The sequence below is a fragment of the Anthonomus grandis genome, chromosome 6, assembly GCF_022605725.1.
Source record: "Anthonomus grandis grandis chromosome 6, icAntGran1.3, whole genome shotgun sequence".
Lineage (NCBI taxonomy): Eukaryota > Metazoa > Arthropoda > Insecta > Coleoptera > Curculionidae > Anthonomus > Anthonomus grandis.
Window position 1 is genome coordinate 17,228,905 of NC_065551.1, and position 18,685 is coordinate 17,247,589.

At 33.0% G+C, this 18,685-nt stretch overlaps 1 protein-coding gene and 1 long non-coding RNA gene across 4 annotated transcripts in view; one reads left to right on the forward strand and one right to left on the reverse strand.

The window, feature by feature from the left end:
* LOC126738034 (gastrula zinc finger protein XlCGF26.1-like) overlaps positions 1-18,685 on the reverse strand; it is a 69,927-nt gene that overhangs the window by 41,016 nt on the left and 10,226 nt on the right. For 2 of the 3 annotated variants that reach the window (XR_007661198.1, XM_050443198.1), the window contains 2 exons: positions 3,290-3,408; positions 2,467-2,917 (listed from right to left, as the gene is read on the reverse strand). The exons of the other annotated variant lie outside the window; for it this stretch is intronic. Coding sequence is in view for 1 of the 2 variants with exons in the window: in XM_050443198.1 (XP_050299155.1) it covers positions 2,604-2,917; positions 3,290-3,408 (433 nt within the window). In the remaining variant the exon portion in view is untranslated. Of the gene's footprint in view, positions 1-2,466; positions 2,918-3,289; positions 3,409-18,685 lie in introns of those variants that run through there. 3 annotated transcript variants of the gene reach the window in all.
* On the forward strand, positions 15,003-17,254 carry LOC126738038 (uncharacterized). Its single transcript, XR_007661201.1, has 3 exons — positions 15,003-16,031; positions 16,093-16,271; positions 16,497-17,254. It is a non-coding gene; the product is annotated as an uncharacterized LOC126738038 (long non-coding RNA).

Sequence of the window (18,685 nt, forward strand, 5' to 3'; positions counted from 1 at the left end):
AAGACGTATGGAAAGCTTAGATAGAGATTCAGACCCGGAAATGAATTTGCTCCTTAGTAATTTCATGCCAATAATGGCAAAAGCTCAAGATCATTCTTCAAGTGAAGACTCTGAAATGGAAAAAGATCAAGATCATTCTTCAGATGCAGACTCAGAAATGGACACTTTACTACCAAGTTTCACCGATAAGTCCGAGAATAAGTTGGATACAAATAATTCATCAGCATCAGTCTGCTTTGAGGGTAAATTGTTCCGATGTCTTTCTCCTATTTCGCTTGATTTAATAAATAAAGGAACTTGGCTTCTGGTGTGTTTTCCAACAAAATATCGAAATAGACAAAGAAATAAATATTTTATCGGACAAGTCATTAATATTGCAGAAAATGACATTGAAGCCACTTTCTTAAAAAGTCGTCCCACCAAACACTCGTCAGGATATATTTATAGATTTCCAGAAGTTCCGGATGTTTCTACCTTTTATTTTAGCCAGGTTGTTGGAGAGGTTTTCCCAGTTCATGACGAGATAGAAGCATCTACGTCAAGAAGAGATATTTTAAAATTTAATTTGCATCAAAGTTGTTTAATTTAAATAATATGTTTAAACTTGTTACATTTCTATAGAAATAAATATTTTTTTGTTGTAAAATTGGTGTTTTTGTCAGTTTTTTTTTGTGTATTTATATTTTTTTATCAATTTAAAATTTTTTTCAGGTGACCAATTTAAATGGGTGTTTCTATTCACCCCACATTAAGGGTGAATAGAAAAATAGCGTTTTTATTTTTTTTTGTGGAAAAACCTCTATTTAAAAAAAATCTATTATGCGCTTTTTGATCTACAAGTCGAGACCTGTAGATTCCTTATTTTTTGTCGTCAAAAAGGTGACTACCATGTTAGCAATAGAGTAGGAAAGGTCCGAAACTGTTTCTATTCACCCCATTTTACGGTATCAAATTTTAAGAAAACACAATTTAAGGGACAAAACAAAACAGCTTGTAACTACACTCAACGGCGACTGCTGTTAAAATCCATCGAGCTATGCACCAGTAATACCAATAAATGCCCTAATGTCATCAGCAAAATTGTTTAAGATAGTAGATTTTTTTTATTGTGCATAATAAGAATTATTTCTAGTAGATTCTTTTTATTGTGCATAATAAGAATTATTTCCTTACATTGGTGGTTTAATATCATGTTTATAGATATACAGTAACTGATTATGTTGGGTACGAAGGTTTTGGGTGTCACAGCAAATTGTGTTCTACAATTTACTGTGTCGTTAATATCAATGATATCTTCGGGCAAGCACCACTTCAAGAGTGACATTGGACTTTCCTCTTGTGCTTGTGTTTACCATAAAAAAAAAAAAAAAAAAAAAAAAAAAAAAAAAAAAAAAAAAAAAATGAATATGATTTCAGAGATTAAAAAAAAATCATTAAAAAAATTTATTTCGCTTAAAAAAATTTACTTCCCTATCCAAGATTATAACTTTCGAAAAATCGAAATTGTGACCCAATGAAAAATGATTCTGCTAAACCATATGCTTCTTTTTGTCTTTATTGATAATATTGCAATCGTACTTGTGCTGACTAATTTTGTTTTGATAATTGTTTTGCTTTATTAAATTCTTAATTATTTTATTGTCTTCGCGATGTTCCGGACTACTAATATGACATGATCTGTAAAGTAGACCATGGACTATTGCACATTTGCGGACTGTGGCATGAGAAAACAGATAGTTTGTCACCCTCCCAGAAGCAGTGTTGTTTGTTATAACACTTAGTAGAAATTATACCAGTGCTGTTTTGAAAGAGCATAATACCTAGAAATAATGTTTTGTTATTCTGTTCCCCATAGTAAATTGAAGACGTGGGAGTAATTATTAAAAAAAGTTAAAAGTTGGTGAACATTTTTTTGGGGACAGTCTAAAATCATGTCATCCACTTATAACTTTAGGCATTCCAATCTAAATAGCAGAGGTTTTAACACTTTGGTTATAAGTTCATCCATCACAATGTTGGCCAGTACTGGACTAGCTGAATTTCCCATCGCTGAGCCATCAAGTTGAAGGTAAAACTTACCATTAAATTGGAAATAACTAGTTTTAAAGAAAGTTTCAATTATTTTATAGAATAATTCACGTGGTAGTATAGACAGAGATATAACACCATTTAGATTTAATAAATATCAGTTACTAATTTTTTTAGTATATTAATAAACAAAGATACTACGTCCAAAGAAACAAAGAAAATATTGGTATTATTTATCGACATATAAACGAGAAATATCACTTGTTATTGTAATAGCGTTGTTGTTAAAATAATCTCGAGTTTACAGAACAAAGTTTTTACCATTAAAGTATCACAACGAAACTAGATTTTAGACATATTTTAAAACATGCAAACTTTATACTTCTCAACTTGTTTTGCAGGATATAAGTAGATACGTAATTAAAATTTCCCATAAAATGGATAAAATCTTTTTTTATTCAATTAAAAAGCAAACCAATTCACGAAATATTTAAATATTAAACTTCTAAATAATGACACTACAAAATAAAAAATCAAACCTTACAACTAACTAATCTATAGTTAAAATTATTCGTTTATTCATCATTAGCCTCAACTTTCACTTGAACAAAGTTTGAAGCACAAATCTCGTCTGAAGATTTGGTTATTCCTGTCCCACTCTGGCCAGATTCCTCATCTTCAGTGTTATTAAATTGCCTTTCCTTATCAAAAGAATTTTCGTCGCCCGAGTCGCTTTCATTCTCAGTATCAAAGTCTGTGTCATCCAATATATCTTTCTTTATCTTCTTTTTGAAGGATCCTTTTTTAATATGTTTATTTAAAACGTGTTTCTCTTGTGTTTTTTTATGTTTGAACTTCTTATGACAGTGTGGACAGTCATATGGCTTCACTAAAATAAAACTAAACTTCATAAACAAAATAACGATAAAATCAAACGAGAGAACTGACATACAACAAAAGGTTAAACATGTAAATATTTAAGATTACCATAAATTTCTCCAGGGTGAAGTACCATTATGCAAAGCAAAATAATAGACGAAGGGTCCTGATGCTGCTGACATGTTTTTACATTGATGTATTGTCATGTTATGTGTGTGTCGTTTTTTTGACCTTTTTATGGACATTTTGTAATAATATCATTTTTCCCTTGACAATGGTTTAACAACCGAAACGCGTCAGGATTCTTGAAATAAAGATTGTGAAGTAAACAGGACCCTTCGTCTATTATTTTGCTTTGCATGTAAATATTTTCCAGATTTACCTTTTTGGTGTTTATACATGTGAGCCCTCAAATACTGTTTGGATTTAAATTTGTTCCCGCAATCGTAACATTCGAACTTCAATTCGGTCTCATGAGCTACTTTGTGCACGTATAGCCGCCTAAAAAAAGTTACATAAAATACTCAAACTTAATTTGTTCATGTCAGTAAAATAAGAATAATTTTAAATTAAGCTCTTTCAAAACTCTGTTGCTTTCACCTTAATTAAAGGTAGCCTAGACCGTTTTAACATCTTTTCAAACTATGTTAAGGAATCACAGGTCAGTACACTCTGAATGTCCCAAAGTTGTCCTTTACGTATAACAGATTCTTAAGTATGTATTGAGAAGATAAGGTTAATATTTTAAGACTCTTAAAAGCATGTTTACAATTTTCCCTGAAACCAAAACTAGTCATGTGCATTATATTCTCTGTAGCCCAAAAAGTCTCGCCACAAGATGAGAATAGACCCAAACCAGGATACTCTAACCAAAGTCTGTATATTAGTTGAAATATATAGACTTTGCTAAATCATCTGGTCTCAATGTGTGATAAGGATGACTCAAAGGTGTGACAAGTATGGAGCCAACGAGGACACACCTGACGAAATCTCCCAACACAAGTAGAAAGTTGACGAATGTTCCGGAACAATGGTGAGCCATCGCCACAGGAGGTTAAGTTAAGTCTAAGTTACCACTTTTAAATAGAAATAAATAGAGTGTAAATGGGTCATTATCAACAAGGGGAAAACTTAAGTCTTTCATAATATTTATCAATTTAAAATTGTGGGTAGGATTTTTCTGCCCCAATTACTTGTAAGGAACGCTCTCCTATGTAAGGAAAGACCTTACTTACTTAAGACCTACAAATTTAAGGTTTTAAGAAGAACTGCTCCACCATGGGGGCCGATTACCGCTTCACTCAACCGCCTTCAATTTCTGCAGCGGTTTTTTGTTGTAAAGTTAAATTAATTCAAGAGAAAACAACAAAGTTCAATTTTGATTTGCTGCGAGCCACCTTACAACTGGCCGGAGACGATACTGAGAGACGGCTCAAACTTCAAAGGCGACTGATTCGGAGATGACGAGCGACTGACAGCATACGTTAAAAGACAAATATGCCCAGCCAATGAGAATTGAAGATGGGACCAAATACCGATTGATCCCTTCGTTTACGTCCGTAAAATTTCGCGTGCCTATTGGCATTGGCAATATTAGCATATTAATTTTGTTTTGTTTTCCCTAACCTAGATTGCAAATTTTATTTTATTTGCTTTGCTTCCTGAATTATTTAATTATCGCCGATAATTATTATTTATATCGATTTTGCCACTATTTGAGTACTCACAGCAGTCATAGTGCTTAGTGTTGACTCCGTTGTCTATAATATTCGGTACTACGCTAATTTTGAGTTCAAAAACAAACATTTTAGTGTTTGATTTTCAATTTCTAGTAAACTGTTTAGTGATTTCTTTCCTCTATAATTTCTTTTTAAGCTGCTGCAGTGTCTGTTTACGATAATTATGGCAACACTTATTATGTATTTTTTAGCCAACAAAATGCAATCTGCGAAGTCTGCGAGAAGGAGTTTCAGAAAGGAAGTTTCACCCAGAATTTTTTGGCCAGGCATACATGGAACACATTATATGTCCAATGTGTACCAACGATACCTAGACATTTTCTTATTTTAATAGTTTAAACAAACATTTTTGTTTAATATCCACAAAATAAAGATAAAACAATCATTTTTAAATTATAGGAATTTTGAAGAATATACCTCTTATAGAGAACAAAGTAACAGGGAAGTCGATTATGCTTGTCAGATCCAAAATAAATTTGAGAATGGAGGTTAACATATATTTTACAATTGTAACAGGAGAAACATCAGAGGTTATATAAACTCTTAGTTATCAGACATAATTGTATATTTTGTTGTTTACTTTTAGGATTTAATAGCTTATATAAAATGAGAAACATTAAGTCTGGGGGAAGCATATGCATCAAGGGACATGCCCCTCAAGAATTTTAGTTAAGGTTTTGAAGAATGGTAATATTGCATTAATTTTTATATTCCTATAATAGACTAATTCATAATTTCAATCCTTTATAAAATGATTGTAACCAAGCTGGATGGATTTAGTTTTTTCTCTACCATTTTAGTTTTAAGTTATTGATATAATATAATATAATAAATTTTAATATAGTATAGAGTCCATAGCATAGTTTATTTTAAAAATTATTATTATAAAATATGTTATTATAAAATTTAAAGTATATTTGCTAAAGGTTAAAACATTTCAGTAAACTAGTCGACATTAAGATATTTGATAAATATGATGGGAATTTTTTAACTTCAAAGTAATTTCAAAACTTTCAATTGTGATTTATATAATTTTCAAATTGTCTTTGAAAACTACTCAGCAAGTAAGGTGCCTCAAAATATTTATGAAATATTTACTTCTTATGGCATCCATGGGATTTATCAAAACAATGCCTAAACAGTTATTTAAAAATTAAAATAAATACACATATTTTTTAGGTTTATAGGTTTTATATATTTTGATTTTAATTGTCGTCAAATAAAAGTTTAGATGTTATTTATATGGTGATTTTTTCTTGAAAATTCATATACTTTTAGTTGTTTATTGCCTGGCAATCTTTATCATCTTCCTACTCGATATTCTCTGATCCATATATTTCAATCTCCTAAGTAATGTATAATTGGCTATTTAAATGCTTTTCAAACGTTCATTGACAATTATTATATTATGAAAATTTTAAATTATCGATACCTATAGGAATATGGCATGTAAGAAGTAATTTTACACTAAATTTTAATATAATACCATAAAAAACATCTATAAAACAAGCTAAAATAAAAATACCAAAAAAACGTTAAGTGTTATCATTAATAATAATGCCATAATTTATGGATGGTTTAATGTTACCGTTACACGGTATATATACTGTTCTCACTCATGCACTTGTACTTATTTATTAAAGAAACCTAGACTTAGTGTCCTGAGGATAACTGGTTTCTGTTTTTTTTTTAAATTTCTGACCCCATGCAACAACTGTCTATTTTTATTTTCTTAAAAATCTTGATCACGCTGTAAATATAAATAAAAAAATCAATAATTAACTAATCTATAACAGCTACAAATATTTCTTTATTGAGCGTCTTTTATATGCACATCGCATTTCTTTTTCGACTAAAATCTAAATGCCTAACAAAACAAAGTCCTATAGTAGCAAATATATAGGTCAGAGATGCCAAATCTCGCTGTTTATAACTACAGGCATCCAAAAATTCGTATTTTGAATTTTGGCGGCACGCAAGCTACGCCTCTGTAGAGCCGGAATGCTCTTATTGGCTGGGTATATTTGTCTTTTAACGTATGCTGCGACTGACACAAAGGCGCCGCGCGGGTGGCGGTTATTTATAGAACATCAAAAGGCCGTTAGCGGCATGGTACAAAAGCGACGTTGCGCAGATTAACTTATTTTAAATTGTGTTGAATTTATAGTTTTTATTCGTTGTAGAATTACAACAAAAATTAAACTATTTTTTATTAAGCTTGTTTTACAAAAGAGAAAATCTTATATACGAGTATAAAAATACAGAATATTTATATTATTTCTCCTTTTTTTTTAAATTGAACCTTCAAAAAGAAACTTTCACTATCGCCAGGTCAAATATACATGTAATTTCACTTTTAAAACGTAAGATATGAATACTATAAACTTTAATTACATGGATTATAAGCTCTACCGTACATTTTTAATCTACTATAAAAAATTATATATCTCGCAATTAATGTCATTTCCGTCATCAAAAAATTATAAATAAATTCACCAGGTGGTTCTGCAATACGGTTCGGTCTTGCCTAGTGTCTCAGGGTAACGTTTAGTATGCTTTTAATAGGAAGAGAAGGCAGACCTGTATGCTGTACAATTAATAGAAAATATTGCTTTTGTTAATGTTTATGTGATTGGTCAAGCTTCATTTGTCACAACCGTTATCACCCTTTTTTGATAAATAAAAAACATAAAATTATTGTTTTTTATTTATCAAAGATATATGTTTTTTATTAAGATTTATCATATATGTTTTTTATTAATGTTTTAGTGATAAAGATGTTGCGTCGTTGGAAATATTGATCCACATTTTGGTTGCAATAAAACTGGACGACTTTTGAAAATTTTTTGAACGATGTTGAGGTCTCAAATAGTCCTCAACATGGTGAGTTTGATAAGGATGTTCCCTGGAGATAAATAGTTGATACAAATTAGGTGGCATTTGGGTTTTAAAAATTCTATATATAAAATTAAAAAATGAAATTTACGTCGTTTGGCCACGTAATTTGCCAAACCTAGTAAAATATATTTGATGTTAAATAATATAGCCACCATCTCTGTATAGAATTAAATTAAACCCGAACGGACTTGTCGATATTTTATTTAAATTTTCTTTAAAATGCGGTTTTCCAAATCAATCCAAATAAAATACACCGAACGCGTCACTAGTGTTTTGCTGTTTTTGATTAAAATTTTAAACGGATACAAAAGTTGTTAATTCAGGAGATGAACATTGAAATAGCAATAACAAACTGCCGATCTCAGTTTTTTTTTAATGTTGTTTCCGTCGTTTCTGATTTTAAACTGCTTATTATAATATATAACACTAAATATCTAAATATAAAAGCAAATACATTTATTATTTAATTGCGGCTAAAAATTACCTAATTTCGACACCTCCGTTAATACCACTATCGTTATCAAGAGTTGATGAGGTGGTTAATACTTAATGATCATGGAAATGACAAGTTATGCTACGTTTAACATATTTCAGTTTTTTATATTGTTATTAAGTAATCTTTAATTATAGATTTATATATTTTTAACTTATCTAAAACACTATGGCAAAAATAAAGAGATCTTCAGTTAATATAGCGGCGAAAAAAACAAGTTCGAACAGTGATGAAGCAATGCAGGAAAAAATTAAAAACGATCCTGAAAAATATTATAAAGAAAAAGTTAAAATGGTGATAGAAATTGAAAAATTAACTGGAAAAGTTAAATGGGAAGAAAGAGCGACTCGTAAGAACTGGAAGAATCGTTCTAGATTCAAAAAAAAAACGGATAACAGTTATTCGATAGTAATGAGCCAGCTGAGAGAGCTTCTGAAACTAAATAAAATGTTGAAAATATTGCTCGAATTCATCAAAACACTCCACATAGGAAAACAATAAGTGGTCAAAACATAGTAAGAAGAAATCGACAAAAGGTAAACAAAGAAATTGAGCTTTTTCAACAAAAGGTTAAAGATCCAGAAACTAAAGTAAGAAAAATCAAGAGTTGAAAGACCTAAAAAAATAAAACACTAGCACCCAAATACAGAGATCGATAAGCTTTTAGAAACTACCAAAAATTTTGCGAAAGTAAAAAGGAAGTTCTTTTTTAAAATTAAATTGTTATGAGACTAATTTAAATGAAAACTTGATAAACACTCGTAATGAAAAAAAGGATTTTGCTAATCTGATAAAAGGGAGATGTGTAAAAAAATATGGGTTTAGTAAAACCTTATCTTCGATAACGTTTCAATCTATTTCTCAAAAACCGTGTGCAGTCAGTAATCGAAGATCCATAGTACGAAAAGCTATTAAGCAATTCCTAAAGAACGATACATTTAGTCGAATGCTACCTGATAAAAAAATGGTAAATTTACTCATGAAAATATGGCGCTAATTGTGAGAAAGCTACGAATGCTAAATACAATAAACTACACTTTTCCCCGATCAAGTTTGCGAATCACTATGCTGCAATGACTGAATGACTGCAAACAGTTTGGCGTTGCAACGAATATGTATGATCCAAATCAGCAATTATATATCACACAAAACCTGGATTATTAAAAAAGCCATCATAAAAAATCAAGAGGAAGAGAATAATAAAAACTTTTAAAAAAATCCCAAATATATGATTAATCTAAGAAATATATTTGAGCAGGGCAAAACATTCGAGAATTAAAAAAAAAACCGTGTAAATTCTGCACTAATTACATGTCACAATGTAAATACACTCAAGAATTCATCAGGTCATTTTGATGTTTTTTTTTAATTATCAAGGTCAATAGTCTGTAGTCCATCAAGGTTCTGTTACAATATCGGATAATATAAGCCATTTATGCTCACTTAGAGCCAATATTTACCGAGGTACAAAAATTAGTTCCCATTATAAAATATTTACATTGTCAAAGTGACAGAGTCCTTCTATACAATACAGAAATAACACTATGGTCTATATTTTAACAAACTATATTTACAAAAGGTTAAACCTTAAAGGGGCACCAAAGGATAGAGGAGCTGCTGTAAAACAACTTGCAGATTCACTGGCTGCTAGAGCTACTGACGTTCCCAATTTTGAAACATAAGTCAAAAAAATTAGGGTAAAAATTTATCCAGTTAGTAGTAATGAATTACCACAGGATGATGAATGCTTACCAGAAAATATTAAAAGTTTTAAAGGCAGTATGTAGGTTCACGAACTGATATGGCTATAGTCCTTGGGAAATATTGACTACCGTATTGCAGTTACCAAAATACTCTTTTCACAGGTTTATATATTTAATTTACCAATATTTTTCACTTTTTTACACCTCATTCTCCTTAAATAATATATAAGAAATGATCGCGTCTGAGAAAAAAAACGTTTTTTTCATATGAGTCGGATGAAGAAGTCACTACTGGTCAAAAATTGGATGTTGTAGAATGATAATTTATTACTGTAAAGTTTGATGGCAAGAGGCGAATTACACATTATGTAGGTCAAGTTTTATCATGTTCTGTCTGATTTTTCTGGATAAAAGAACAAAAAGACAAAAATTTGTACTTCCGAATCAGAAGGACGTCGGTTTGATTGACAAAAATGACTCAGTCAATAATGCTAGCCGCACCACTTATACTGCAAGAGCAGATATGTTTAAGGAGACTGAAATAGAGCAATTCAATTAATTAATTCGATAAGTTTGTACCTCATATTTTTTATTACATTTATATTTAGTGTTGTTCGATTAATAATCGTTAATTTAATAGGTTTCCTTGACTCCATTATTAGATTGGTCACCTCTGTTATAATCCCGTTTTGGAAGTGCAAAAAAAAGTAAATAAGCTTAACCATCTAGTAGAGTAGAAAGATATATAGCTCTTTTTTTTTTCTTGGAAACGATCCTTTTATTGATAATGGCCCAAATAGATTTTTATTAAGTCATTGTGTTATTGTCTAATAAATCAGTTGAATATTTTTGTTTATAAAGTATTTTAAGTGAACTGCAAAAGCAATACCATACCATAAGTTAGTAATGAGTGGAAGATGGCATGAGGTAATTATGTGGAGGATTTCATTATTACATTTTCTGAGACTTATTTGGAAAGATTTAATACGACAAAGCCCTATTCAATCTTGCTACGATCTGATTTATGTAAGTCTCCTATTTGAGAGGTTAAATTTTCTCTATCAGCACAGTCTAAGAGAAAATGTTATTCATAACAAGTTTGTTTGCATTAAACCAGCTCTTCACTCTCAACCTTATGTCAGAGTTGCCAGATTAGGGGATTCTCCTCAAAAACCGTTTTTTTTTTATTTGGGTATTTATTTTTCTGGGAATTTCTTCTGGAGAAAATAATTTTCCTTTGGGGTATTTAAGGGGATTTCAGATTTTATCACTTACAATTCAAACTCCAAACTTTCCGAATATATTATATTTTTGAAATTATTCTACATACATTTTAATTTCTATTAAATGGAAACATCGTGGCGGTATCTCATGTTAATTTAATAAGGGCCCTTTTCATGGCAGCCGCTGTGTCGCTGGTTCTAGTGGTTTTTTTTTGGTGATATCTGACGCGTGGTGATGCGAGGTATCCCATTTAAATATGATATATTTCGGAACTTCCACAATTAAACTGCACAGACAATTTTCATTCCTACATATATTTGATTCTAATTTTTTTCACGGCACACGATGTCAGAAACCGACAATCACGCCAAAAAGCTAAACCAGTTCAGCTTTTTAGGGTCCCTAGGCCTGTCGCCAGCGATAAAAGCGCTGCCATGAAAATGTACCTTTAAACAAATTAACTGTGAAAACTGTTAGCTTCTTAGTGGGGCCATCTCATGGACCACCATGACCACCGCACATACGGTTTTAAAGGAAGTGTTGGTTAAACCTGAAGTACCTAACAATATGGATGTCAAATTAAAATAGTAAGGCAGGACCATGCATAGAAGCCGTTTTGCTATATTTTGAACCGTTTTCAAGATATAAAATATCGTGAGTGGGCCGTGATGTAATGTTGTTACCATAGGTACACAAACTAAATAAATTTGCATGCCATGGTCATATTTTTTAGTTTGACAGCTAAATATTTTTCACAAAATGCAAAACGGTGAAAATAATATCTGCGATATATAAAAAAGAAGTGAAATAGAGCAGTATATGGTCCGGCTCTTCGACAGACATTTCCGACCTGCACTGCGCCAAATGAGCAGGGAAGCATTATCAGCCTTAATACATGGACGTATTGGACAAAATAGGCAGGAAACAAAACAGGAAGCTATTAATTTCCTGCGTCCTATAAAAGAATCTGGGGAAGATGCTAACAAAAATGGTTCGCTAAGTCCTCCGGCATCAGCACCCAATCTGTCGTATGCTTCCTTGGACGTAGAAGAATAGTAATGAATATATTATGTGATAATTATTGATAATGTGTTGCAATATAATTACATTTAATTAAAAAATGAATTCTATATATTGAAGAACAGGGTGATTCAGGTTTTAAGCGACAAACTGAAGTGGGTGATTTGAGCAAATATGGTTCAAAATAATAGCCAGTGGAGCCACGAAATTTATCTGCTGTATCTACAGACCACCAAGCGACACCCAATATAGGCGGCTCTTTTTGAACCTGGTTGATTGCATTAACCAACTGCAAGTTGACTACCCAAGCGCAGAAATCATCGTCATGGGTGATTTTAACGTTCACAATATCAACTGGCTGCGCTTCTGCAACAAGAACGACGATGAAGGAAGAGAAGCTGAGCTATATGCCACCATATGCGGGCTTACGCAGCTTGTGGAGGAACCTACCAGAATCCCCGATCGAGACGGCGAGTTCGCGAGTCTCCTAGATCTGGTCTTGGCTTCAGACCCTGACTCGTACACTGTATCAGTACAGGCCCCCCTAGGAACATCGGACCACAAATTGATAACAGTCTCATGCCAGTTAGATGTTAAAACGCAGGATCCTCCGATGCCGCGGAAGGTATGGCACTATAAATCAGCAGAGTGGAACCATCTTCGGGAATTTTATCGCTCATTCCCTTGGAAAGAAGTCTGCTTTAGAACCAATAACATCTCAGAATGTACAAACCAAATTACAGAGACGATCTTGGCAGGAATGGAAGCTTATATCCCTTTTTCTACTAAATGCAGATCAAACAACAAGCAATGGTTCAACCTGAATTGCAAAAAGGCAGTAAACACTAAAAACGCAGCATATCGCAAATGGCGTCAACATCCTTCCACCGAAAATTGGAGGAACTTTTTAACCTCCAGAAATAGCTGCAAGCGAATTATTGATGAATGCAAAGAGAGTCACAACAACAGGATCAAAAACAAATTACTAAACTAAACTGCCCAAATGGAACAAGATCTTTCTGATCGGTATCGAAAGCCGTTAGTCAAGGAATTGCTAAGTCGGCCTTGCCACCCCTAACAGCAGATGATGGTTCTATCGCGGTAACAGCAAGGGAAAAATCTAACTTACTGGGTAATTTCTTCGCGTCCAATTCTACTCTGCACTCGCAAGGCAAAACACCGCCATATTTGCCAAGGGTGAATTCATCGATGGGAGAAATTTCGTTTCCCCAACGAATTATAAATAAAATTCTTAAAAGCGTAGACACCAACAAAGCTTCTGGACCCGATGGAATTCCAGCCCTAGTACTAAAACGTTGTGCAGACGAATTGACTCCTCCCTTATGTAGACTGTTCACGGTATCGTATAAACAGGACTCATTTCCAACAAGCTGGAAAACTGCTCAAGTGCAAGCTGTACCCAAAAAGGGTAAGAAGACGATGCCGTCCAATTACCGCCCGATTGCACTAGTTCCAGTAATATCGAAGATTATGGAGAAAGCAGTCAACCAACAACTGTTAAGATATCTGGAATCATCTGGGCTAATCAGCGATCATCAATACGGCTTCTGAAAGCTTAGATCCACCGGCGATCTTCTGGCTTACGTCACATACTTGTGGACGGAGGCCATGGAGAAGCACGGCGAGTCCCGCTCAGTCGCTCTTGACATTTCCAAGGCATTTGACAGAGTGTGGCATGAGGGACTACTAACCAAGCTCTCCTCAATCGGCATACAAAACTCATTATTGAATTGGATCAAAAGTTCAAAAAACAACAATCCAAGTAGCCGTCGATGGACACCTCTCCGACAAATTTAACATTAACGCTAGAGTCCCTCAAGGATGCATTCTATCCCCCACCCTTTTCTTGATATATATCAAAGATTTGCTAGGAACCACTGTAAATCCAATCTACAGCTTTGCGGACGATAGCACACTTATTTTCACTTTCACATTTAAGTCCGCCAAACCAACGACAGCCGCAACTTCTCAGAATCTTAGGCAGCAACAAGTAGCTTCAACCAACAACGATATTAGAGCAATCTTGGAGTGGGGCGGTAACAATCTGGTCAATTTTAACGCTAAAAAAACGCAGGCTGCAGTATTTACGATGAAGACTAACGTTGATGGCCCAGAGCTGGTTATGGCAGGGAAAACATTGCCAATGAAATCATCTTTACATCTTCTAGGAGTCGAAGTCACAAAACAGTGTGTCCTGGCATGACTACGTTGCCGAGATCGCCAGGGCAGCTTCCAAAAAACTCGGAGTGCTTTTCAAAACGAAAAAACTGTATACACCAGAACAGCTGCTGACTCTTTATAAGGCTCAAATACGCCCTTCCCTCGAGTATTGCTCGCATGTCTGGAGCTCTGCACCCAAGCATAATTTAAAGCTGCTAGATTCTATACAGAAGAGAGCTATTCGTCTTATCGACAAACCAGAACTGACAAAGAGTCTGGATAGTCTGGAGCACAGGAGAAAGGTTGCTGATCTCTGTTTATTCTACCGTTATTATCACGGTAAGTGCTCCTCTGAGCTGGCAGGCCTGATTCCACCCAGGGTTGTTCCGGCAAGAAGGACGCGTCTAGCAGTTGCGGCTCATCAACATCGAGTCCACCTGCCTACCCCAAGGACGTCGCTGTATCGGGACTCATTCATCTGGAGAACATCTTCTTTGTGTAACGGGCTGCGATTCAAGATAAATGCCCACAAATATCTTCGCGCAAGCACCACTTCAAGAATGACATAGGACTTTCCTCTTGTGCTTGTGTTTACCATAAAAAAAAATATAAACATGATTCCAATCTCATTTAGTAGCGGAGCTACCCCAAGATTTTTTTTTAAATAAACCGTCAAAGTTTATTTAAAAAAAAAGTTACAGCTGATTAAAATGTTATCAAAGAAAATGAAATGCACTGTGCAGTTTGCGGTACGAGCGATTTTAACAAAACAAAATATATTTCGATATTCACAAGTTACAGATTACATCAGCCAAGTTGGGTGGTCTTGTCTGAACAATAATATCAGTACTGCTGAGAATTATATTATTATTATTCTGTAAATGATTCTCATCGAAATATTGACAAGAATTTTCGTGAAGAAGGTTTAAGGCAAATGTCGACTAGCTTAATTTTGCAATTTTGTCAAAAATGAAGGCAGATAAGATCGATTTTCGATGACTGAGTGAAATTAGAAATTGATAGTCATTAATTTTTAGGATCTGCTAATAAAGATATCAATAAAATACTACAATTTTTAATTGAAAATCCGAACGAGGTGCAAAACGTACTTCACTTCTGCAAAAACATGGAACCACATTGGAACAACCATTGCCACTCCTACACAAAAGAGAATGCCCTTGCTCTATTTGTCTCCTTAGGTCTGTCAAAACAGCAATACATTAACATTAGAAAATCAGCACAAGTTGAACATTGTAACATTTATCCGTCCTACTATCAGATCCAGCAAGCGAAACAAGAATATTTCCCTCCAAAGTGTTCAATAATGGTCACTGATACATTTGCAAAAATAACTCTACGATCTTTACTGGATACTACCGCAAGAAGAATTTTGGATATTTCAGATTGCCGTAATAAAATTGAATGCAATAGCGAGCTTACGCTCTTTGGAAAATGTGGTTTTGATGGTGCATCAGGACAAAGCGTGTATAAACAAACCTTTGATACGATGAATGTCAATGACTCTAGTATTTTTATGTTAGCTAACGTTCCATTAAGGCTAGTTCATTCCAATGACCGTACAAAGGTTATATCGAAAAAAATCCAAAACATTCATCAATATTTTGTTGCAGACCGCTTTGCTTTCAACTTGTAAAAGAATACAAGGAAATTATTTTACGGTGTTCGAAGTCCTTGAATTAAGAAAAAGCCATGCTTACCACAACATTTTTTTCTGGTGGTGTTTCTATCAAACATGAAATTTTTACAACCATGATTGATGGAAAAATTTGTTCGTGTTTAGCGGGCGCGTCAACAATGGTCTGTTACATATGCAGAGCAAAGCCTAGTGAAATGAACAATATGGAGGTAAATTTTTATATGCTTTTGAGGCTTTAAATACCGTATGTATCTACTTTTGTATTGGTAGGTCATCGAGAAAAAAATTCCGGACAAGTACGCTTTGGGGCTTTCTACTCTTCACTCTTGGATCAGAGCTTTAGAATGTGTGCTCCACATATCCTACAATTTAGATTTTAAAAAATGGTCTGCAAGAACTCCCCAAGACAAACAACAAAAGGAAACAAGGAAAAAAGAAATTCAAAAAAGGTATATTCATTTGCTTTTATGATAGTGCTGTTATTACTTTGTACTTTCTTATTATCAGAAGATACAATGCAAAATACCTAATAAAAATAGGCCGCGCGTTAATATGATTTTACAATGAAAACATCAATGGAAGTATAGTTTAATTTAGATTTTTTTTTGAATTCCAACTATTTTGTAAAAACATAAAAAAAATGTTGTCCAATAAAATGAAATATTTTTTTTTAGATTTAAGGAGGAAATGGGTCTATACGTGGATTTTGTAAACCAAGGGCTAGGTACGTCAAACGATGGAAACACAGCAAGAAGACTTTTTTAAAAATTTTGAAAAATCTGCCGATATAACCGGCATAGATCAAACTTTATTAAAAAAGTTTTACATTATTCTACAAGTATTAGCGTCTGGAGAAAATATTATTCCAGAAAGATTTGATAAGTTTGCCAAGGAAACAGCTAAATTCTATATAGAGTTGTATGGATGGTAGTATAATATTATAAATGCCGGCATCTATACACAAACTTCTCATGCATGGAGCCGACATAATAAGAAATTTTATATTCCCTATAGGTAACCTTTCAGAAGAAGCAGCAGATGCGAGGAATAAATATTTTTGCCATTACAGAGAGTTCCACGCAAAAAAAAGTAGTAGGATATTTACAAACGAAGATATTTTACATAATCTAATTCTCTCATCAGATCCATTCATATCTACCATAAGATTAAAATCTGATAACAAAAAACTAACTATCATGATAGAAGAGGCTCTTTCCTTGATTAATATGAAAACTAAATTTATTTAGATAGTTTCTTGTTATTTGTTTGTTGTTATGTTATGAGAATAATAGGTATGGTATACTTTAGGTAAAAATGTAAATTGTCTTTGTCAATTCTCTCTATTCTGATTGAACATCAAAACCAGTGAGTGAGTGCTAGTTATTAAACTCTTGCTCTTGGAAGAAATAATAAAATATTAACTCTTCATATGTCAAAACTATTTACCGTATGTAATAAATGATTGAAAAAAAAAGAAGAAATTTTGCCATTTCTGTTTTTTTTTACTTTGTATAAATAATATCAAAAATCGAAAATCATTCTCTTGTAGCAATGTCTTCTTGTAGCGTGCGGGTCCTTATCTAGCGTTCTCAGAATTTTAATCGTAGGTTCCGGTTCTTTTCCTTTCCGGCCAGCAATCAGTTTTTGGATTTTTCATAAAAGGTCCTCATGAAATTGAGTCTTATAAGAAATATTTGATTTTAAATAAACATACCGAGTTGCAAATTACTGAATAGAAAATAAAACGGTCATTTCAACAATGTTAGAATCGTTTACGGTTATAAGAAAAAACAAAGTTGATGATGGTTGACAGGAACCGAAACGTCGAATTGGAATTCTGACAGTACCGGCTTATAAAGGTAAAAAAACTGCTACACAAAAGCATTTCTCGTTTTTTATAAACTTTTAACATACAGTCAGAAAAAAGAAAAAACTAAAATGTTAAATATGCTTTCTTTTGCGGATGAATCCAGAAGATCTAAGAATATTTTTAGTTTCTTATTTAAGTAAGCTTTAAAATAAACAAATTTGCCAAATTTAAACTACACATTTGCTATACCTTACGATTTTTAAATCGTTACGGTAAACCTAGAATCTTAATCACCCTTTACTTTGTATTACGTCAATGTTTTAATCAAAATAAAACATCTTATACTGTTATCAAACAAAAATAACTAATTCAAAATAATAAGACCAAAAAGTTATTGCGAATGTCGGCGAATGTCCGGGTTTTCCTATACTTCGATCTACTGTGCGTAGGGATGGCGACTATACATCGATGTTTTGAAAACATCGATACATCGAGAGAAAATACATCGATGTTTGCATCGATATTTAGAGTCGACGATGTATCGATATATCGTTCAAAAACTTAACCATCGATGGCATACTAATTTTTGCCGATTCATAACTATTATACATATATGCAGGTTTTAAAATATTTATTAAAGAATTAGCTCCTTTATATAAAACGCCTTGCAGAAATACGATAAAATCAAGAATAATCAAAAAGTATGAGGCAATTTCTACTGTTAATAGTCCTCTGGTAATCAGTAATCTGACTTGAATATAAAAAAATGACTCGATCACAGCTATAGTCACTGACAATGATGCCAAAATGTTGAAGGCAATTGGAAATCTTTTTAGCATGAACAGGCACTTAAGTTGTTTTACTCACACATTGAATTTGATTGTAGAAAATGCATTGCAACGCTCGGGACTTGATGGTTTATTATTAAAGGTGCGAAATATTGTCAAATTTGTTAAAGCAAGTATAAACGCATCGGATAGCCTTAGAAAAGAGCAGTTAAGACAAGGTGTTGTAGAAGGCAAAATTAGAAAAGTTCTTCTAGATGTTTCGACC